The 22500-nt window shown below is 41.8% G+C and overlaps 2 protein-coding genes across 6 annotated transcripts in view; one reads left to right on the forward strand and one right to left on the reverse strand.

Annotated features, from left to right (window-relative positions):
* The window catches only part of LOC143017736 (dipeptidyl peptidase 1-like), a 30596-nt gene extending 19835 nt beyond the window's left edge, over window positions 1-10761 (forward strand). For all 3 annotated transcript variants that reach the window (XM_076172541.1, XM_076172538.1, XM_076172539.1), the window contains exons 4-10: window positions 27-170; window positions 480-616; window positions 2361-2486; window positions 3980-4156; window positions 4331-4452; window positions 7005-7159; window positions 8899-10761. In XM_076172541.1, coding sequence (XP_076028656.1) covers window positions 27-170; window positions 480-616; window positions 2361-2486; window positions 3980-4156; window positions 4331-4452; window positions 7005-7159; window positions 8899-9081 — 1044 coding nt within the window. In that variant the 3' untranslated portion in view covers window positions 9082-10761. The remainder of the gene's footprint in view (window positions 1-26; window positions 171-479; window positions 617-2360; window positions 2487-3979; window positions 4157-4330; window positions 4453-7004; window positions 7160-8898) is intronic.
* Window positions 10762-20836: 10075 nt separating this feature from the next.
* LOC143017737 (uncharacterized) overlaps window positions 20837-22500 on the reverse strand; it is a 346603-nt gene continuing 344939 nt past the window's right edge. For all 3 annotated transcript variants that reach the window (XM_076172543.1, XM_076172542.1, XM_076172544.1), the window contains one exon: window positions 20837-22500. This exon is cut by the window's right edge. In XM_076172543.1, the coding sequence (XP_076028658.1) occupies window positions 22375-22500 (126 nt within the window). In that variant the 3' untranslated portion in view covers window positions 20837-22374.

The following is a 22500-nucleotide window of genomic DNA, read 5'->3' on the forward strand; positions in this document are numbered from 1 at the left end:
TGTGTATCGGTAACTGTCTTTTTCAGTCTGACGAAGTAGTAACCTCTCTCTGCGACAAGACGTTTACGGGTTGGTCACGTGACGTCACTGTCCGGAACTGGGCCTGCTACCGGGCCCAGAAGACCACCTCTGTGGCGCCCAAGGAGACCAAGAAGCTTCAGACTCCAAAGGTGAGGACCTCTTCTTCTTCTTCTTCCTCTTCCTTTTATTTATTTATTTATTTATTTTGTTCTTATTCATTTTTTTATACTGGTCGAGTTTTGTGGGGTCAGAATACAAGATCACAACAGATTAGATGACCATTTGGCACATAACCAGGCCGGACATAAACGTCGTTTTAGATCTGTGGTTTAACATGTCCAGGTCGGTTTTATTCAGTTCACGGGCCGGACGGGTAAAAAAAAAAAAAAAAAAACACGAGAGACCACAGCGGTCATCGTTCGTCGATACGGTTCCCACGTGTTCTTCTCCTGCTTCAGAGTAAGACCTTCTACCGTCACAACTTGGACTTCTTGAAGAACATTCAGAAGGTGCAGAGCAGTTGGTACCCCGCAATTTACGAAGAATATGAGCAGTGGACTCTGCAGGACCACTTCAGGCGTTCTGGAGGAGCTGCGTAAGTTCGCATCAAGTTTTTGCTTCCAACATTTTGGAGGGTCACCAGATTTATCAAGCAGGAGTATGCTAGACAAAAGCTGAAATTATGCTAGATTGCCAGAAATAATGCTAAAGCTTTTGTTCCTCTTAATACATTTCATGTCTTATATTTTTATTAATATAGTATCATTTAAAGGAAAATATGCTAAATTTAGCGTAAGTATACTAAATATGGTCACCCTGAATGTCCCAAATGAAAGAGCACTTTCAATTATATATACTGTATATATATATATATATATATATATATAGGCAGAACAAGAGTTTATTCTTTGATTTTTTTTTTTTTTTTTTTTTTTTGCCACTTTTTGTTGGGGGAAAGATCTTCTGGTATATTGTATGTATGCAGTTTCGCAATGTGGTGCTTCTACAGACAGAATGTTTACATAAAAACTGGCATTAGATATAGGAAATATGTTGGGACTGAAAGGGCACATGGATAGGTGAATTGGTTTGGGTTCGAGGAGGCTCGAAATCCTGCGAGCTGGTCGGAGTTGGACTCCGTGGGGTGCTTCTGGTGATCTGATGTCCCGTCTTCTTCCATTCTCTCGCTGCGTGTAGTGCTGTTGACTTTGATGGTTTATTGCCATCTATTCTATTATTTGTGCTTTTATTGGAGGCTATGTACAGAGCCTCTACAAAGTTCCTTTGTTTTTACTAAGGTTATTTTGCAGTATGCTTTCTTGTTCCCATTTTGGTAAATGCCCTTTTTCGTCAATATGGTTCACGAGTGCGTTGGACATCGGCTCTGTGTTCTTTAATTCTTTTGGATATCCCTCTAAGTTTCTCCGATATAGGCGCAGTCACATCTTGAGCATGAAATTCTATAAACTAGACTTTCGGTATTAATATGTTCCGTTTTTGTTTTACGAAATCACCAATTTCCTTACCTGCATCCGTGGTTCGTCCTCAGGGGTTACAACGGGGAGGCAGTTATATCCTAGTTTATGTACATAAAACATATAGATCACCTGGAGAGGGACGCGGAAACCCCATCGGGCTACCCTCGTTCTTCCCGTCCCAGGAAACTCGTGTAACCAAATGAAAAATTGGACTACACACTTGTTGTATAAGTGACATTTTTATTTTATTTTATTTTATTTATTCTTTGTAAACTAAGATGTTTATGAGATCCATTATGTACAATTGGGTATGTAAGGTGACCAATCGTCCAGTATTCGTAGCGACTGGAGGAGGAGGGGGACCCGGACAGCTTCGACAGTCGGAATCCCTCTCCCAATTCCAACCACGGACAGTATAACAAGCTAATTTGGGCACTATATCATCGCACCCCTGAAGAGGGTCCTAGGACTAGGACCAAAACGTCGGCCATTAAACCTCCCACTTTGAGTCTGTGTCTACGTTTCTCCCCTTCAATATATATATATATGCTAATAAGAACACGGGAACACTGAAGATGTAATACACGAAAGCGCTCTGCTTCGTTAGTTTCCTTTTTCCAAGTGGTCTACTTTGCATATATATATATATATATATATATATATATATATACATACATACATATACCAAAGGCTTTTTCCCCCTTACACGGGAGTAGCCAGAAAGAAAAAAGCCTAGAAATCACTCCCATCCATTTCATTTCCCATATATTCCACTCCCCTCCTCCCTACCTCCTATCTTGGATTCTGTTTACCGGCGACCGTCCTGACGTCATTCCCTCTCTCCCCCCTCCCACCCTCCAGGTCCGTGATCCACCAGCGGGTGACGCCCGCCCCTGCCGACCTCCTGACGCGGCTGAGGGCGTCGATGCTTCCTCCCGAGTGGGACTGGCGCAACGTTTCCGGAGTCAACTACGTCTCCGATATCCGGTGAGTATTTTGCTTTGTGGGGAGGTGACTTGCACCGGGGTGTACCGGATGATCATGATGATGGTTATTATTATTATAGTTGATATCATTATCGCAGTTTGTTGTTATTATTGTTATTACACACACAGACATACATACATACATACCTTTTGTCTCAGTAAACCTTTTTGTGTCTACGTGGACGAAATTGGAATTTTCAATGTATTTATCCTCGTAAGCAACGGACGATTTGATTAAATTTAGAAGGAACCTCTTTTTGGTAATTATGTAAGTATATATATATATATATATATATATATATATATATATATATATATATCAGTTTCCGTATATGTCTCCGTCGAGCGCATTGTCAGTCTCGTTCGTGATGACATGGAATTAAAAGTAAAAAGTTAATGGGGTTGAAAAAAAATATACACACATATATATATATTTGAGAAATTCGCTAGTGAACAGCGACATCAATCAGACAATCTCCTTGACAGTAGCGCGCGGGATTCGAACCCGATGCGTCTGGGAGTAAACTCCCAAGACACTCGCCTTAGACCGCTCGACCACTTGACAGCATAAAACCTTGAGAACTCATAGTCACTCTGACTATCGAGATTGGGGAGGGCGCTTACTACACCCATTAATCAGCCGTTTCACCCCAAGGCCGCTGCACCCAGTGGGAGTAGTAAGGACTGGAACGAATCCCTTCACGCATGTCGCCAACGTAACTATTTAAGAAATTCGCTTGTGAACAGCGACATCAATCAGACAATCTCCTTGACAGTAGCGCACGGGATTCGAACCCGATGCGTCTGGGAGTAAACTCCCAAGACTTACTCGCCTTAGACCGCTCGACCACTTGACAGCATAAAACCCTGAGAACTCATAGTCACTCTGACTATCGAGATTGGGGAGGGCGCTTACTACACCCAAGTGGTCGAGCGGTCTAAGGCGAGTGTGTCTTGGGAGTTTACTCCCAGACGCATCGGGTTCGAATCCCGTGCGCTACTGTCAAGGAGATTGTCTGATCACACACACGTACATACGCACATTTATAAACTACGAAGCTATGAGAAACACTGGCGCATTGATATACAGGCGTACCAACAGTTTCCAAGTCTTTTTGAACAATGTGTCGGAGTTTAGCGTTTATTTACGTCCATTTCCGTACGATTTCTTACCGATATTTTTAGTGACTGTACCATGCACTGCAACCTTAAAAAAATCCCTGTGTTTCTTAGTCGTTTGAACGATCAACGTGGTTTTCACGAAAGGTTGGTAGCCTTGCATTCTCGTAGTGACTCGAACGAACCCGAACAACTATGAAAACGACCATTGTCTACCGTATTTTCACTTCCAACTAGTAATCGAAAGAACAGTCAGTTCTCTTTGTTAGTGGCCTTCGTTTTCGTGTTCGTTTGAGCGACACCGAATGACTGTGAAACAAACCGAATAACTTCATATTTCTTCCACCTGGGGTCGGCGCGATGACAACCCCACAGAGATCAAGGAGCATGTGGTTCCTGTTACGCCTTCGCCTCCATGGCCGCCCTCGAGTCCCGAGTTCGAATCCTGACGGACAACGAACTGAAGCCGACCTTCAGCCCCCAGGACGTCGTGTCGTGCTCGAAGCTCTCCCAGGGCTGCGAGGGAGGGTTCCCTTACCTCATCGCCGGCAGGTAGGTCTTCCGATCATCGAAGTCAACATGAACAGATTTTTTTTTTTTTTTTTTTTTTTTTGGGGGGGGGGGGGGGAAAATTTTGTTGTAGTGAACTTTTGGACTTTTAGAATAAAAGCTATGTGTCCTACAGAAGGACTTTCTTAAGCAAACCTGTTTTGTGTCATTCGTTAGGTACGCCCAGGACAAGGGCGTGGTCGCAGAGAAGTGCGCCCCATACACGGGCGAGGACGACGCCTGCTCCACCGTTGCCTCCTGCAGGAGACATTACACGGCACACTACCGCTACGTCGGAGGTGAGTCAGCCCATGACGCTAACGTCCGGGTGATAACGATGTTGATAGTGATGATGATAACGATGGTGCTTATGATAACGATATTGGTGATAGTAATGACAGCGTCTTAAGTAACCTAGTTGTTTCATAAGAATAAAGGAGACTGCAAGAGACCGTAAGGCCTACACTAAATAGTTCTGTTCCTTGCCACCTGTCTTCCCTATTCAGAAAATTGTCTAATATTTTCAAAACAACCAATTGTTTTAGCTCTCACTACATGGTTACTATGTCTATTCCATTCGTTAACCACTCACTTGGCAAACCAGTTCTTGCCTATTTACTTCTTAAACCTAAATTATAGGCTTCACTCAAAGAATATCAGTCGATCCTGCGTTTTCGGTTGGTAGCCCTGCTTACACTTCGCTACGATGCAACTCACGATATCTATATATTTCAATTTCCGACCTGAGTGTCACTCTTCCGACCATATGAGTTGGTACGACTGTATTCAAAGACTCAAGAGGATAATGAATGTGAGATGATGAAAGCCATAAACTAATCGAGATCGAAAAACCATGAGCGGTATGCAGTGAAGTCTTGTTCAATTTTGACTCATGAGAGGTTGGGGTGGAGACGCCGCTGTGCTTCCCGCCACCACTATCAAAAGATAATCATATAAACCTTTCATTTCCTCTTTTATGTGTCACTTTTGGGGATATGTGAGCACAGTCATATCCATGATTATTTTATATCACAGAAGACATGTTCAATTTTATAACCAGCCTCATAATGACTAGACACAGCGATAATAAGTAAACATTAGAATTATATTCCTTATCTTATGCTCGCTAAAATTACTTTCTTTGTACCATCGAGATGGAAAGCTATGAAATAGGTGAGCAAGGACTGCTTCATCCCCAGATGTACATGATATTCGTGTAACTCGTATAATCACTGAGCTAAGTGAAGGAATATCAATATATTTTAAGGAAGCTTGAGGTTTCAGCCAGCTCAGCAGCAGGGCTGCCAACCGAAATCGCAGAATCAACTGAGATTTTTGAGTGAATTGCCTATAGTCCAGTTTAAATCAGTTACTACGAGTCCTGCCTTACTGTCTTAATATGATGACCTTGCTAACGTCTGCGTGATATCGAAGGTGATGGTGATAAAAATAGTGATGATAGTAATGAGAATCACTGTAGGTAACTTATGAGTTTCAGTGGTGTTTGTGTGTCATCGTTATCACCCGTGTCGTTATTGCTACAACTATCATTATTGACTTCTTGTTATTATCGTCAAATATAGATATAAAGAAATATGAACAAAATTACGTCTAGTGCAGGGATGACCCGTCATCGAGAAGGTGCTTAGATAGAAGGGAGGGTGGAGGGGAGTGGAGTGTATTCAGGGATGGAATGGGTGGGAATGATTTTATGTCTTTTCCTTTTTGGCTATATGTATGTGTGTATGCAATTCTTTGGTACTGTAATCATTTGAGAACCTCTGTACTAGAACCTGCAGTGACAGCAACAATATGTATAGAAATAGAAACATCATTAGTAAATATAACAACATATGTAGTCCTAGACATATTGCCAGAGGTGATATGCGTAAACAATTCGTCGATACGACCCATATATATATATACATATATATATATATATATATATATATACATATATATATATATACATTTTTTTTTTTTTTTTTTTTTTCTCTCTCTCTCTCTCTCTTATCTGCGTGACACGACCTGGCTTAAGAAACGACCTACTTCTTGAGGTACGAGGTAGAGTTCTGGCGACCTTCTGTTTTAGGTCTTCCTCCTTCCCCTCACTCCCTCCCTCACCCCCCCCCCCGCCACACTTACAGTACTTCACTCTCCCTTCTCTTTACCATCCAATCAACCATTGGGAGGATATGTGTGAAGGAGCTCATTGTTTGTTTTCTTCCGCCATATATGTATATATATATATATATATATATATATATATATATATATATATATATATATATCACCCACAATTCACTTTAATTCTAAGCCATCAACATCGAGACACTCCAGGAGGCATACGTGCAGAAATTGAAACGTGGTACAGCCAAGGACTCAAACCTGTGCTAGCACGTGACAAGTGTAGACTTAACCGATGGCGCCCAGAGTTGGGCACGTGCCCCGGTGCGTTCCTAGGTGCGTTCTGTTTTAGCTTGGCCTCTGTTAGCGCCCCCAAACTATTCAAGCAATATAGAAACCGGTGTAGTATGTGGCCTACGAAAATTTCCTTTGGTATAGTATGTGGCCTACCGGACTTTTATTTCGGTATGAACCAAACTAAAGCGGAACGAACCGAGGATCGCGCCCAGCTATGGTATTGCCATACGTAAAAAGGCGACTAAATGGGGCTGAGTGAAGAGACTATGGTACCCCATGATTGTAGCCTTCTCCCACGAAGAATGAAGGCATATATTTGACTCCGCGACACCCCACGTAGACGTTCATATATTACAAATCCCCTGGTGCTGTAATTTTCCCTTTTTATGATAAGTTTCTTATGTATATTTTTTCTCTTTTCCTGAAGGCTACTATGGTGCCTGTAACGAGATCGAGATGAAACTCGCCCTTGTACGAGGAGGACCTCTTGCCGTTGGCTTCGAGGTGTACGGTGACTTCATGAGCTACAAGGGCGGAGTCTACCATCACACTGGGCTCACAGACGGTTTCAACCCCTTTGAGGTATGTAAGGAGCACCTTCGAGGATCACCTTGTCTCTTTGAGGTTATGGTCCGGACAGTTATGAGTCCTGCGCACGCACACACACACACACGCATATGGACACAGAAACACACACACATGGACGCACATATACATGATCACACACGCATATGGAAACAGAAACACACACATGAACGCACATATATATGATCACACACACGCGTACGCGCACACACACACACATACATGCACACACTCGGTGGCATAGTTGGTAGAGCAATGAACTGGGAAGCAGAAATGCTCCAAGCACCCAGTTCGAATCCTGCCCAGGGCCGAAATTATTTCGGTATCGCTGTGCCTCGGGTCGTTACTCTGACTCTCGTGGGCGGGGAGTTGGGTGTGTGTGTGTGTGCAAGGTCATAGCATTACCCATAGATCGGACCTACGAGCTCTGAGCTCTCTTCCAGGAGGGAAATAGCTGTCGATCACGAGTCCAAACACGTGATCCAAAAGACCAAGTGAATACACCCACACATGAAAACACATACACACATATTATTACACACACATGACCACACACACACAACACACACACACACACACGTCATGACATGATCACACACACACATAAAATAAATTGATGTACTGAAAATGCTCACTGGCTGTCGGTATGATATTTTATTAATTTACGTGACTCCTTTGGTAAGGAAATTGAGTAAAAGTACGTGTAAAACGTACATTACGATTTGTTTACCTTCAAGAAATGCCAAATGTATGCAACTTTAATTGTTCTCAGATGACAGAATATTTTCTTCAGCTGTAGGACAGATTCAGTCATGATCGACCGTATTGCAGTAGAATAGAATTGTCTGCTTGTAAAAGAACATAGATTATTTGTGAAATACGTCCACATATTTCAAAAATAACAACTAAAATGAAATGGGTTACTGAATGTTTTTAAAGTTAGCCCTTACGGATATAGTTTTCTCTGCCTAAGATCGATGAAAGAAAACTGACAACCAAATTCTAACGTTACCCTTAAGTATAATTTTCTTTGTTTACTATGAAATTGATGTTTATAGTGATTGGCAAAGAATTTAAGTTGAAATACATGAACCGTAGATTATATGGATTAGCCCTACGAACAAGATGTTTCAGTCTACCTCCATTCCGTAATTGTAAAATAGTTTGGCATTTCCGAGTACAAAAGTCTGTGTATACATTATTTTGTTTTGGAATTGAGCACATCCACGGCTTATACTCTACTGACATGCATCTCCCAAGCTGTATCAGTTTTTTCTTTCACCATACTGTGGTGTATTGATTTGTGGATGGCTGCCCCATCATGTTTTGTTGAACAGTTTTGATGCGACCTCTACTTTCTCTGGGAGGAAACTGGAAAGGTGATCACTATCTCGGTGGCAACCAATCGTCTCTTTTTATTTTCACTTAGTTTGTGTTTTTATTATATTTTTTATTATTATTTGTATCATTATTATTGCTATTATTTGTTTAATTATTTGTTTGTTTATTTCTAATCTTGCGGCGAAAGCACACTGGTCGGTGTGTATAAAATGTTAGCATAGAGCCATAGACTAAGTTGGTGACAATTTACCTTTCTTTTCAAGATTACATTTTGGTAACATGTACACATAAACTCATGTACACGTTAGAGATGGGAAAAGAACAGTATGTTGTACGACATTAACATACTGGGAAATAACTTTACTCTGATATTGTGTCTTCCTCAATCTCCCCAGATTACAAACCATGCCGTACTTGTGGTTGGCTACGGAGTTGACTCCAAGACTGGCGAGAATTACTGGACTGTCAAGAACTCCTGGGGACCTAACTGGGGCGAGGACGGATACTTCAGGATCCGCAGGGGCACTGACGAGTGTGGCATCGAGTCCCTAGCCGTCGAAGTGGTACCGATACCCTAAGGACACCTACTTCGTCAACGCCTCCTCCATCACCTCCTCCGCTGCTTTCGTCAGGAGCGGGGGTTATGGTGGTGACCTGACGTCAAGGCTGTAGTGTCATGCTCAAGGTCGTTTCTTGGTGCCAAGTAGTGAAGGTGGGTGGGGGGAGATTAGGTCATAGGAACTCTGTTTGGTCATTCTTGTCCTCGAAGTCCATAGGAACCTGAGGGCGACCATCTGGCACCCGGTAAACGACCTCGGATATGACTTGTAGATCTAAGGGTTGTGACAAGAAGTAAGACAGTGGTGCTGAGACTGTCACGGGACGAGGTTCTGTGGCGACTGTCTCGTGGGTGTGTTTTTTTTTCGTATGGTGGTGCAAGGTGGGGTGTTCTTCGCGTCAAACGAATCGAGTTATGAATCATCGTAAATGACGTCACGTTGTATCTCAATTCAGTGTCTTATTGTCCTCTGTTTGCCAGAACGAGGTAGTCTGAGATTAACTTTACAACAATGAGTGAGCTAATAAGGTAAATTTCATCTTGAGCCTTGCAAGGTCGGAGTATTTTTTTTTTTTTTTTCAAGTAGTCACTTTTTATTGCTTATAGGAAAACATGGTCTTGTTCAGCAGAGATGCGGACTTGGTCAGAATTGGATCACGACCATCAGAGGTCGCCTTTACCTATTAATGGTCCACTGCAATCGTCAGAACACTGACCTCTATGTAAACTACACCACTGAATCGAAGGGTCAAATGTATGACCTCAGCTGAGTCAAGAGGTCATCTGTCTTGACAGGGTCTTATAACCAAAGGTCATAAAGTAAGGAAAAAGAGAAAGGAGCTGATTCGTTAGACGACAGCCCAGAGGTACGACTCGCTGGTGAAGTCCCATAGAACTCACAACTCGACACGTTTGCATCGAACACACCCCGGAAACCGTACTCTTGAAGATCGAGGGACCGAATTTATAAAAGATCCAAACCCTTAAGTTTAGACACAAATCTTCAAAATGGTGGGGATTTTACCTAAATCCCTATGTCGGCGACCTAAATGCATATGTCTAGACACAATCATTTAGGATCTTTTATAAATTCGGAATGAATGTTTCACCCTCGCTTCTTTGACACAGTGAGGTAGTCTTCAGGATTGGGTCTCGGCTAAGAACAGACTTGGAGTACTTTTGACTCCAGGCCTTCGTTGAGACAGAAGTCCGCCAACTACGTCATTGGGTGGTGACGAACACTTGTGATAATAGTTGAACGTGTACACGTTATATTGTGATTTGTTGATTGTACAGGAACACCTTTGATCATGTACTCTGCATTTTCTTTTTCATTATAATAACTTTTTTCATCATTGTTGTTGTTTAATATGAAAATGTAATAGGTTTTGGCAAGGCCAACCCAAAGTATAGGAGACAATGTGGTGTGTGTGTGTGTGTACGTGTGTATGTCACTGGTGAATCAAAACAGCCTTGGACGCCAAACTAGTTGCTAGAAATTGGCTCTTTTCGACTGAAGGCGAACACCAGGACTTTTGTAAGTTCTTGGCTTTGTGTTTACGTCTATGTGCGTGCGTGGGATTTCTTAGGAAATACTGTATACTGGACCACTATGCAAAAACCGAGCCAGTTCCTGTACGGAAATATTTGTCTTTCTACTCCCTAAAATTGCTTGTTGAAATAAAACTGAGTTTTGTGATCTACGTCATTATTTCCCGTTACCACGAAGTAATACGAATCAAAGGAATCGAAATTACTTGAAAAATCCTTTGTGACAATGTAGTCACGAGCAAAATTTTGACCCATCCAGTGTATTACGAAACGAAATTTGGATTCTTTCGCATTTTTTTTTTTCTATTCAAGGAAATTACCTAACTGTAAGCTAAATACTACACGGAGATAGATTACATATTCGATAAGAATATTGAGTTTGTGATATTTGTAATGTAGGTCAAACGTTTCGCGCATGGCTCTATGTACGAGAGGAGAAGGTAGTTGAGGATGTGTTTTCCCAGTACAAGGTGCTTGAGAGAAAGGCGAAGGAAGGACATGGACGAAATAGCATGGCAGCAGCCAGTATGTACAGAAAAAGTGTCACATATTGTAGAACTTGTCATCTGTCCGTTTCTTAAAGACCGTAAAGCAGCTAAAAACCGATGCAACCAGTTGCATGAAACCGATCGCTGGGGGTGCGACTGGTTTCATACAACCGGTTGTGTCAGTGTGCGAGCTGGCTAATGATATATTCAATCCACTGCCAAGGTCTTTCCTCAGAAGAATGAAAAAGCCTGGAATTAAACACAATGAAATGTCGAAAGTGGACGCTGGGCATGTCATAAATCGATCACATTGACTCACGCTCAACCTCATTTACCTCGATGGATATTTCGGAGCTTTTAATGAACAAAAGGGGCCCCAGTTGTCCCTTTTGAACAATAGCGGTCCAAGTTTTGTCCTTTTGAAGAACAATGGTACCATTAAAAAAGAAAAGAAAAGCCAGACCTAACTTAACCTAACCTATGGTTCGATTAGGTTTGGTTTGGTATGATTTAACCTAAACTAACCTAAACCTAACCTTACCATAGGTTAAATTAGATTATGTTTGATTAAGTGCTATTAAAGATTCGCTTCCAGTGATTTATTGGATGGAAGAGAACAAGCTTTTATTGTAAATGCGTGAATAAGACCTTTTAAACAATAGAGGCCCTGGGTTTTGCCCTTTTGGAAAATAGGGTCCCCGAAGCAACGGGACCTCTACTCTTCAAAAGCTATATTTTGTATATTTTGTTTCATGGAAGCCAGAGTTGGTCCCAGCACTGTACCTTTTTTTTTTTTTTTTTTTTTTTTACAAAGGATTACAAAGGCGGAGCATACCGACAGGAGACCTTTTGGTCCATACCTAGGTCGGATGCAAAAATAATAATAATGATAAATAGATCAATAAAGACTATAATAATGTAAATAATAAATGAAATACATAAATGCATAGGTATAAATAATAAACAGGTAAATAGTAAATAACAATATATAAAATGACATATAACTAATAATGAATGAGAATCAAGCAAATAATAAGCAGACAAATGATAACAAAACAAATAGATAAATAATACAAAATAAATTATAGTCAATACAGCATCTTGCTTAGGTGCTATCTACCAGAAACTCTTCAAACTGTAGAGAAAGGATTATGGCCGGTCTCTATTCATTTAGTGTTCAGGATCATTCCCACATGTTTTTATTCCTATTGAGATTATCATTATTTTTCGTGGTTTCTTTTTTTGTTCGACCAGGTCGGTGGGTCTGTACTTAACGGCTGCTGAACACTGAAGCCCAGGCAAGGCCGCGTCACACTGGTTCTTGTCAACTGTTATGAGTTCGTTTGAGTAGAAGCGACTTCGGTTAAGGTCTTTCGTATCTTCAAGTGTCAAATTACCTTTGCGTCATATAGTGAACACCTGAATGACGAACTAAGAGAAGTTAAACCTAGATTACGAATATTAGACACATTGTTGAGTTGTGGACTTGAGGAAGTCTGGAGTTCTGTGAGCGAAGTCGTCTTCCAGCTAATCAAATTCAAAACATTCGACGAAAATCATGAATGTATGGCGGGGGCCAACAAGAGTAGTACCAAAGGAGAAAAGAGAAACAAGGTAAGTTAAACCTATACCAATGTCAAGGATGTCTAGAATATTACAAACGAAGTCTTCTTCAAGCTATTCATATTCACAACATTTGACGAGACTAGTACAGAGTAGAAGGAACTAATCATCAATTAATGCCACTACGAACGTAAACATGTATAGACTATGGCCATTAGTGCTGGGCAAATACCGCTAATTTCAATACCGGAATTACCGGTAAACAACAATGCCGTTACCGGAATTACCGATAATTTACCGGTAAAAGACTCGTGAGGTAGTAGTGACGTCCCAAGTTCGAGTCGCCTTTATGACTTAAATCTAAACAAATTTCATCCTACTATGGTGTGTAGTCACAACTCAAGTTTTGTAACGTCGTCACTATAAAAATCCTGCGCTCCGAGTCGTTACTCCAACTCTCGTGGGCGGGGAGTAGGGAGGGGGTGCGTGTAAGGTCACAGCATTACCTCCTCTCCCTCAGTGCATAGGCCTACGCACCAATCCCCCCCTCCCCCTCTCACACTCCACTTCCGTCTCTATGTAAGTGCAATTTCATACAAAGAATATATTTTTCACATAGAAACACAATTTCATAAAAGAAAAATAATTACATGCATCATTTTTACACATTAAATAAAAATTCATTTCCAAAAATCACTCATTTTTCATTTAGTCAGGACAAAGTTTTTTTGTACAATTGAGGTTTTAAAGGTTTTGTGTGAGATGAATTGACATATGTAGGTCATTTTCATAATGTTTTTTTTTACCAAGTTCCTCTTATATTAGGCTCAGGAACACATAATCTCAACCCTTTGAATTTCTGTCAAAGTTTTTTTCAATTGTTCATAGTTGTCATTTTTTATATTGGAATTACGTTAATTTTGTATTAGCAGGATTACGATCCCTATATTTATAATATAGTACCTTTAAATGGACAAAAAACACACGCATATATTTTATTTTTATTTTTTATTCTGTGTATCCATTTGGATACATGCCCACCGGAATCGCCAGCGCGCGCCACCTCCACCAATCTAGGGTAAGGCTCGCAAATATTAGTTACTTAAGACTACGCGAATAATAATTACATGCGTATCACTAACAAAATATGATTTTTGAATAACACGTTACCTTGCGTCGTAGAGGCCACTTCAATGGGCACAGTGTTAATCCACCAGAATCTTTGATCGTCTCTGCCCGCTTATTCTTGTCTCTGCTTTCCGTGAGTCTGTTGTGGTATACTGTATTCCCTGCCCCAACCCATAGCTTATATATATATCCTTGTCAGTCATCACTCGTGCGAGTCTGATAAGTGTATTTGTGAACTTGTTTGTGATTAACTCCAATACAAGTACAGTACAAATAGATTGTAACATGCAGATGGTGTCTTTCATGAGCAACTGCGTACATTTATGTAAATATGCATATATTAATAAACATTAAATATGAAGATCTGGTAAGTGTGGAAACAATGTCTCTCCAATCTCCCCGTTCTGTGAGCTTTCATGTCCGTTCTACAAACTTTACAACGTGCCTTATTTCCATCCTCTTTCACTTCCGCTAACCATTTTTTAAACGGGATCCTTTAACCAGGCAGACTGAAAAGTTTTCGAGTAGTTTGACCACCTCTTCATTTCTAGATCACATAGGCTGACTAATCGAATACGTACATTTTGCACTGAACCTCTGCGGGCCGAGATGCGAACAAAACGATCTAGCACGTCTGTTAATTTTCATATTCGAATACGTACATTTCGTACTGTGCATCTGTGGGCCGAGAAGGGAGCAGGACGATCTAGCACGTTGAATACGTTCCTGTTATTTTCATCCTACGTAGGGCCGTCAGTACTGTCACTCAGTACCACCAAGCCGAAACGTGCTTACCGCTCTCTGAGTATTATGGGATAGCTTATCGGTTAACGGAGCCTAAACGGTAGCAGATTTTTTGCTGGTAAGCTACCGTCAAGGTTGTTACCGATAACACCCGTAACTACCGGTAGCTGCCCACCACTACCGTCACTCAGGATCACCAAGCCGAGACGTGCTTACCGCTCCACGAGTGTTTGGTATAGCTTATCGGTTAACGGAATCTTAACGGTAGCAGAATTATTGCCGGTAAGCTACCGTCAAGGCTGTTACCGATAAAACCGGTAACTTTACCGGTAGCTGCCCACCACTAATGGCCATGAAGTCCACAAACTATGTCGACTTGTCTTACTCGTTGTTTGCTGTCGTCGCCAAAACTCTGAGCAATTTATCTTCATCTATTAGTTATCTTTTAGAATAACTCTAAAATGCTTACTCGAAGAAATTTTAAAGTTATCATACATCATCTCGAAAGAATGTCTAAATTTTGTATTGCTTTATTTTTTATCACAATTCAGTTCTTATTTCACTAGTTGGCAATTAGACATTCGGTTAACCTAGAAGTCAAATGACTTAAGAACAGTATGTGATGATTCGTTCATTGACGCACCGTTATCTTATTTATTCATTCATCTATCTATTAATTTATTGAAGGACTTATCTATGCATTTAACTATCTTTATTTTTATTTCATTCATTCATTTTATTGGTCTATTTTCTATTTGTTCTTCCCTTTATTTCTGCCTTTCTTTTTTCTTTTTCCTCCTTTGTTATTTGTTTATTTTTTCTTTCTTTCGTGCTGGAGTGAAATGTCAACAGATCTCAAGACAGTTTGAGACCAAATCCGTCTTAGAACTCAGTCGAAGTAAAGGTAAAAGCTTCTCACTAAGCAAGGTAATGTGCTGTACATTTTCATCATCCATTTACATCTATTGAGGCAATTGAATTTCTCCACCACACTCATCAAATGTAGAATAGCCACTCCAACTACACTCAATTGTAGAACCGTTCCCCGCACTGATCAGCTGTACATTCTCCACTCTAACATAGGCTAGGTTAGGTTTGGTTAGGTTAGGTTTGGTTTGGTTAGGTTATATTAAATTACGTCAGGTCAGGTTAGGTTAGGGCAGGGCAGGTCAAGTCAGGTTAAGTTAGATTAGGTTAGGTTTGGTTTGGTTAAGTCAGGTTAGGTTAGGTTAGGTTATGTATCACGAACAAACACCCCCCCTCATGCACTCGCACACAATCATACACTCACACGCACACGCACACACGACTCGGTGGCACAGTTGGTAGAGCGCTGAACTGGGAAGCAGAAATGCTCCCAGCACCCAGTTCGAATCCTGCCCAGGGCCGAAATTATTTCGGTATCGCTGTGCCTCGGGTCGTTACTCTGACTCGTGGGCGGGGAGTTGGGTGTGTGTGTGTGTGCAAGGTCATAGCATTACCCATAGATCGGACCTACGAGCTCTGAGCTCTCTTCCAGGAGGGAAATAGCTGTCGATCACGAGTCCAACACGTGATCCAAAGACCAAGTGAATACACACACACACACACGCACGCACGCAAGCATACACACACGCGCGCGTGCACATATATGTATATGCATGTATGTATGTGTATATATATATATATATATATATATATATATATATATATATATATATACACACACACACACACACACATATATATATATAAATATATATCAAAAGGGAAGTCTGTTAAAAGTGAGTCCCTTCGAAAAGAGAAAGGATTTGGCCCCTGTAACAATAACAATATCATGAACTTTATGAATGCTATTCCAATATAAACCTTTGGAGAGCATTTGAAGGATTCCATAATCGTCGCGTTCGCCGTAACGAAATTTTAGCTCCTGAAGTAGAAACTCGGTGTTTCGTAAGTTCCTCCGACATGTGGAGTATGCAGAGCAGTGGTTCCCGCTATCCAGACATTTGGGCACATGATATTTAGGCACAAGACATTTGGGCACTGGACATTTAGGCACAAGACATTTGGGCACTGGACATTTAGGCACAAGACATTTGGGCACAAAGTGGCAAGTACGACATTTGGGCACAATATGAAATCGTCATAGTAACAATCAAGCAAATTAGTCTTTTTTTCAACAACTGAGCTAATCTGAATAATGTGGGGGGATTTTGTCCAGCTCGCTCACTTTTGTGGGAGGATTCTGTCCAGGAGGGATATTGTCCGGAGGTATTTTGTCCGGGAGGGATTATGTCCCGGATCCATTAATTCACACTGGCTTAAGGCACCCTTGCCAAGCCTTTCAAAAATCCCCGCCACCCTTATTAGAAAATCTTAATTCTAGTTTGTCAATATTTTGTTGATTCAACATCAGTGTAACAAAATTTTGTTCCTGGATAATATGAAAATACTCATCTTTACACTGATGCTTTAATGAACAAAAATGGATGACAGAGTCGGTAAAACGAAAATTATTTTTGCCCTGAATTTTGGCGGCACCCTCAGTTGACCTCGCGGCACACCGGTTGGGAACCATTGATGTAAAGTTTAAGTCTACCATCATCACTGACGTTTTCCTCTGTCTCCGTTGTCTTCTTGTTTGTCGGGTTCTTGGTAACCATGTAATGAACGCTGAAACAATTGGTTGTTTTAAGAGAAAATTAGATAACTTTATAGATTGGAATGACAAGTGGTAAAGGACATGGAACCGCCTAGTGAAGGCCTTATGGTCTCTTGCAGTTCCTTCCATTCTTATGCTCTTATGTCCTGCCGATGACTCCTCTGATTCTCAGACTTCGTAAAAGACCAAAATTCTTGAGCGTTTCCGATCTCACTAGAACATAAGAACATAAGAATAAAGGAGACTGCAAGAGACCATAAGGCCTACACTAGGCAGCTCCGTATCCATCACCACCTGTCATCCCCATCCATAAAGTTGTCTAATCGTTTTTTTTAAACAACTGATAGTTTCAGCGCTTACTACATGGTTACTAAGTTTATTCCATTCATCGACCACCCTATTAGTAGACCAATTCTTGCCTATTTCTTTCTTAAATCTAAATTTGTCTAGTTTATACCCATTACTCCACTAGCCCTTCATTCTTCATTCAGTCTCCCCTTTCCCCGTCCCCGAAGTCTCCCTCCAGACTTACTTCTGCGAAGTGAGAACGAAGAACATTTCAGAAGACCAATTGGTTCGTGATGATGATGATATGGTTTAACGTCGCAAACTCCTACCTATTGGAGGGCTAGGACGGTACCCCTCACAGAGGACTTTTGTAGCGTGGAATTTAATGAACCATGCCTTTGGTTCAACTTTACCGGTGGCAGGGTTCGAGCCGCCATCGAAGTTGACCCAAGGGCATGGTTCGTAAATAGGACGAATTTAGGGAAACCAATCAACCACACGCTTCTAGAGCCTCTGAAATATTATTGTTACTGAAGAAAAAAATGACACCTGTAGTAAACTCAGCTCTTCTGATAACCGCTGAGACTAGGATACGAAAACAAAAGTGTAAAGGACGACATTTATTCGTAGACCAGTCTGAGAAAGGATGTTTGTGCACGGAGATCAAAGCAAGGAACTTTGGCCTTTGCTGTAGATTGGCAGAGGGTGTATTCTTCTTTGACAGCAAAGTGGATCAAGACAAGTTTAACATAGTATCAATGCTATAGCTTTTATTTCTGTTAGACTTTATATAGACATTATATCAGTAGTCTAGCCTCGTGTAGACACCAACAACAATCATATATTGTAATCATATTTAACATGTAGGCACCTGTACACGTCAAGTCAAAACAGACAGACAGACAGACAGACAGGCAGACAGACAAACAAGTAAATGAACAAAAAAGCGAGAAAAAAAACTTAAGAATGAAATAATAGAATCCTCCCATTGGTCCGTTTTCATTAGACGATATAGTGACGTCACCCCTTTCGGCCAATCAGAAAGCAGATCCAACATCGGACACGTTAGACTCGTATTTCTTTCAGAAGCAAACAACCCGCATGGCATTTATCGTTGCTGGAGCACTTTCTGAGCGACAAAGAAACTTGGTTTGAGATCTACGTGTCCCCAGTTCGATTCTGTCCCTCGGACATCGCTCTTGGATCTTTCCTTGTGGGTAACACAAACTGAAGAATTTGGTTAAAATAATTGGAATGGTTTCCACCCTGGACGCAGTTCGGGTGGTCTTCTTGCTCCCGTTGATTTTAAGACAAGAAAGAACCAAATCACGGTACGGGGTTACGAACAAGCCTCCTTCAGAGGATCCCATATACGATCCTTCTCGGAAGAGGAGAGGAAGAAGAGGACACGGAAAAGAAAGAAGAGGTGTGGAAGTAGAGGGATGAAGAAGAAGTGAAGGAAGAGAAAGAGGAGGACGAGAAGAAGTGTAGAAGTAAAAGGACAAGGAGGAGGAAGAAGAGGATAAGGAAGAGAAAGAGGAAGAGGAGAAATGTTGAAGTAGAATGATGAGGATGAGGAAGGAGAGGATAAAGATGTAAGGATGAGAAAATGGAGGAAGAAGAGGAGAAGTGTGGAAGTAGAAGGATGAGGATGATGAAGAAAAAGGAGAGAAGGAAAAGAAAATGGAGGAAGAGAAGAAGGGTAGAAATAGAAGGATGAGGAGGAAAGAAAGAAGAAATGGATAAAGAAAAGAAAGAGGAGGAAAAGAAGGAGAAAGAAAAAGAGTAGGATAAGGAAGTAAAGGAAGAAGGAAAGAAGTAGGAGAAAGAGGAGAACAAGGAATAGGATGAGGATGAAAAGGAGGAGGAAGAGAAAGTAAGAAAATGAGGATAAAGAATATAAGGGAAGGAGGAAGGGAAAGGAAAGTAAAGGACGAAGATTTGAAGGAAGAGGAGGCAGAAGAGGAGTAGGAGAAGAGGAGGAAGAGCTTGTCACGGATTTGGTGGAGGACTTGTTGCTTCAGCAGGGGAACTCTAGGGGAGAGGGTGAGGAGATTATGCTTAATTGCGGCCGGAGCCGCCACCCTTGCCTTATATGCTTGGATAGTAGTAGATTATTACGGGGTAAACGTTTCGTACGACTGTTTCCTTCATTTCAATTAATATGAGAAATAAGCCCCGCCCACATCTCCATCTCGGCTCCTATGACTGGCCAACACTAGGCCGAGAAGCGCCGGAGACCAATCCCGTTTCTCTCCACCTTACGACCCACCAATCACGTGGGAGGGGGAGGAGCGGAGGCGTGGCTTATTTTTCTTTCTAATTAAATATGACTATATATAACATCTTCATTACAGTGATGTTATCTGATTGTTCAGAATCGTGTGACGTTAACCAGAATAATGTCATTGGAGGAAGTCTCTGTGTCGTAGTGGTTTCAGAGAATCTTTATGACGCTTTCTCTATGATGATGGCACCACAGCTGAGTGGAATGGCCCATTCACAGAATATAGGGAACTTCCTCACCTCCAACAGGAGGTACAACCCCGAGGGGCTGGTACTTGGTCCCCGGACTTGGTCCAAGATCTCCATGAGTTTCACACACGGAGAGCTGATAACCGGAGACGGGTCTCCTCCCCTTTGAGATGGTGACACAGAGACAGTCCCACACTGGTACAACACAGAAAGGAGTCCAAAGTTTCTTCCCGGAGAGATCTGTGGGAAGGCCCGGGGATCGTTGCCAGCCTATGTGGGGCTTGGGGTTTTCCGCTTAGTGGAACCCGAGGCAATTATGGATTGATTGAAACAGAGCAAGACTCGTTAAGATGGTTGGGTTCGATCAGTGGCGAGTACTCTTCGGGACACAGGGGGACCGAGGTTCGAGTTCCCCCTGAGGCATCGGTGAGCGCCACCGACCAGCGCGGCGCGTTTCCAATAAGCAAGGTGAAAGGTTCGGTTGGAGGTAAGTGTCTCAAGGGGATTTGTTCTTCACCTGTGCAGTTAGGAATGTAAGTTTTTCGAAAAAAAAAAATATAAACATTAATGAATTCATCTATTTTATCACGCACACACACACACACACACACACACACACACACACACACACACACACACACACACACACACACACACACACACACATATATATATATATATATATATATATATATATATATATAAACATAAACATATATATATACACACACACACACACACACACACACACACACACATATATATATATATATATATATATATATATACATATGTATATATATGTATATATAAATATATATATATATATATATATATATACATATATATACATATATATATATATATATATATACACATGTATATATGTATGTGTGTATATACACTTATCTATCTATTCATTAATTCATTGATCTATTCATCCATTTCAGTATCCATCTATTTATCTATTTGTTTGTTTGTAGTGGTATCTGGCATGAAAGAAAACGATAGGTTAAAGTCGTAAATGAAACAGCAAAGTGATCTGTTTACATTTGTATCCAAGACTCATTTGCTTCTGTTCTTCCAGTAGCTTATGACCGTAGTCTCACACCAATCCATGTGAGTTCTACCGACAAATTCATTCCCCTAATTGTACCTGACTTCAGTAACACGTTGAAGTCCTGCTGATTCTTTGGTTTTGGTCCAAGGACATATGGTTTTATTCAGTAGAAAGTTGGTCTACGGTCTGTCGAGACCATCCTTCCTTCTCAGTTCGATCCACTCCTCCCTGAATGGAGTCGTGTGGTCTTGGCTAGACCAAGAGGCAGCAGTGGAAAAGAGGTCTTCGATGTGGCACTCTAGTGACACCGAGTTATGCCATCTCTTGTCACTGAAAACCTGAGTCCTTGGCACTACCGGATGGTCGAATCTGACATATCTGGCATCATTGTCACTAGTGAAAGTTGTATAGCTGACGTCACAGGACTGTCGGAAGGTCAGCACTGATGTCACTGGCACTGTTCGAGGTTCTAGTGATGAAGATCCCGACAGAAGAGTAAATGGGGAGGAGTCTCCTCTGAAGGCACCTCGACCACTCAAAACATTTGATCTAATGCCTAAGAGAAGACTTCTTGCGGAAGGCTTCCAGTTCGTGAACTGAGACCTTAATCTGAAGAGTCACAAGTCTTGAGTGAGTCTTCCCGATGGGTGAAGACCTTCTCCCGATGGAAGAGTCCATGATCGAGAACCATCTGCCCAGGAGTCACAGGCTCTGAGTGAAACTCCTGCCATAAGCGGAAACCTTCAGCCGAAACTGAGTAGGTCTTAGACGGAGACCTCCTGAGAACCTCACGAAGTCCATCTGCTGAAGAACCAGTCCTCCCCGTAACAGGTCCGGCAAGGTGACCGGATTGTGTGCGTGTGCGTTTGCGACAGGGTTCCGACGAGAACTCCTGGTAGTAGGCTACCCGGATCCTGTCGGCCCTCAGAGTGCCACAGCGTCAACCTTAAGTGACGAGTGGCACTCAGCGAAGAAGGACCAAAGAGAACTCAAGCGACGAGCTAAAAGAAAGCTTTATTCTTGTTCTTGAGGTTTCCTGGGACTCCTGATTGAGGAGGCTGTGATGGGTTCATGATGGGGATGCTGCAATTTGGAGGTCTACATCTGCGTCTGATTGGGAATGAAAAGGACACCATCGAGGCTGAAGACATAACGAAGACAACGTATACGGGCTGGCAAGTGTAGCGAGAGGAATAGACGATAAGGAGTAGAAACATAAGAAGAAGAAGAAGTGTTGAGTGTAGAAAGCTGAGCTGGTGAAGACGTGTAAACAGAGGCACAGCAACACTTGTAGTTAAAGGAGGACTTCCCCCCGTCAAGGAACATCTTCTAGCTTCGGCGACGACCGCCTTCGGGGCGCTGCTGCGGCGGTCAAGGGTCCTCCTTGTAGGGTGGCAGCGGGCTCGAACTGCTGATGGTCCTCGACTTGCTCACGGGGACGACTACGGGCATCGAGGAGCGATGCCAGGCGGGCTGCCAAGGGGGCTGGACGGACGT

The sequence above is a fragment of the Oratosquilla oratoria genome, chromosome 33 (assembly GCF_046742065.1).
Source record: "Oratosquilla oratoria isolate Oo_2021 chromosome 33, ASM4674206v1, whole genome shotgun sequence".
Taxonomy (NCBI): domain Eukaryota; kingdom Metazoa; phylum Arthropoda; class Malacostraca; order Stomatopoda; family Squillidae; genus Oratosquilla; species Oratosquilla oratoria.